Source organism: Temnothorax curvispinosus, unplaced genomic scaffold (assembly GCF_003070985.1).
Source record: "Temnothorax curvispinosus isolate PA1 unplaced genomic scaffold, ASM307098v1 QBEX01013014.1, whole genome shotgun sequence".
NCBI lineage: Eukaryota > Metazoa > Arthropoda > Insecta > Hymenoptera > Formicidae > Temnothorax > Temnothorax curvispinosus.
Window position 1 is genome coordinate 1 of NW_020222794.1, and position 1,505 is coordinate 1,505.

The 1,505-nt window shown below is 37.2% G+C and overlaps 1 protein-coding gene across 1 annotated transcript; it reads left to right on the forward strand.

Annotated features, from left to right (window-relative positions):
• Positions 1-14: 14 nt before the first annotated feature.
• On the forward strand, positions 15-1,495 carry LOC112463078 (the record flags this gene model as incomplete). Its single annotated transcript, XM_025029254.1, has 6 exons — positions 15-105; positions 432-551; positions 700-823; positions 1,057-1,147; positions 1,227-1,334; positions 1,427-1,495. Coding segments are annotated over exons 1-6 (533 nt in total), but the record flags the coding sequence as incomplete, so codon positions are not given.
• Positions 1,496-1,505: the final 10 nt, after the last annotated feature.

The window sequence follows — 1,505 nt, forward strand, 5'->3', positions numbered from 1 at the left end:
GGCCAGTGGCCTTATCAAGAAAGAAGAACGAGGTTGTTCCGAGTGAGCTTTGTGACTGCGACCGCTGTTTCGCTGATCGTTCCAATGGTTCCAGAGAAGTTTCTCGTAACATTTCTACCACGCTATGCTAGTTCTTTATAAATATAATATAAATAAATAATTGTAAATCTAATAGTCATTGAAATGCATAAAAAAGTTGTTTAAAATACGATCGGCAAGGCAATGATGTCCACATCTGTTAAGAATTATACATCGTTTTGGACGATATATAATTCGACAAAATTCAGGATAGAATTATATTCTTGACTTGTTAAAAAATAATATTAAATATATACCAAAATGCACGCGTATACAAAGTAATTAGAATTCTATGAAACTTGTCAAAAATATAGATTGTCCAAGACGGAATTTAATATCTAATATATTTCTAGATTTTCAAAATTATTCAGTGCGACGGAAACTTGCGATGTAGTATGCTGACCGTACCATCGATTATGTTGCAGCTTATGTTTCTGGTAAAGCTGTACGCGTGCCAGTTTAACAGTAGCAAAGTAGGCCAATACTGAGATTTATATGATACATAATTAGTCAATAGATGATTATTCGAATTTTTATCGCCCTTCGCGATCGCGGTTTTTTACGATCGTCGGTGGGTTGTCCGATAAGATTTCGCATTTATCGAGGGTGTTTCTACAATAGATCAAAGATCTCATTGATCGTCTGGATAGCGACTGGAAGAAATTGGAAGGCGCTGATGAGCAAGATATTATGAAAACGTATGCCGCGAATGCAAGATTACTTTCTTTGGCATATTGCTGTAAGGGTTAGTCGCTTAATATTATTTTTGTTTTAACGAATCACGGACGATTATTTCTTTTGTTGCAGTATTTTATTACATATCTGTCGGTGCATTTTTATCAATTAGTCTCATACCGCACGTACTAAATGCCATTTTACCTCTCAACGAATCCCGGCCCATATTTATGCCTTACGAGTCTTATTATTTCGTGGACGGCGAAAAATACTTTTTCTATATTTTCTTCCACGCTCTTGTAGCCATGGAGATAAGTATGACAGCGATGGTTGCGCACGATTGCATGCTTCTGATTTGCATCCAGCACATCTGCAGCGTCTTCGCGGTGGCTGGGTAAGATGAAATCTTTTTTCTCTCGCATCCTCTGAATTACGACTAATTATGTGGAACGAAATTGCTTGAATGTTCGCAGATTTAGATTCGGAATTCTATCACGTATTGATCGCAACGACACAATAAATAATGATGTATACGATCAGAAATTCGCAGTCTCCGTGTATGCGCATTGGCGAGCTTTACAGTGAGTGCAATATTATTGCACTAAAACATGTACGTATAAAGAAAAAAAACCAAGAAATTATCGATACGTGTCGCAAAATTTGCTTGCCGCAGATTCGCGCAGCTTCTTGAAAAGACCTTTTGCGTTTTCTTCGCCGTACAAATAATGATAGTTACAGTAGGGCTGAGCATT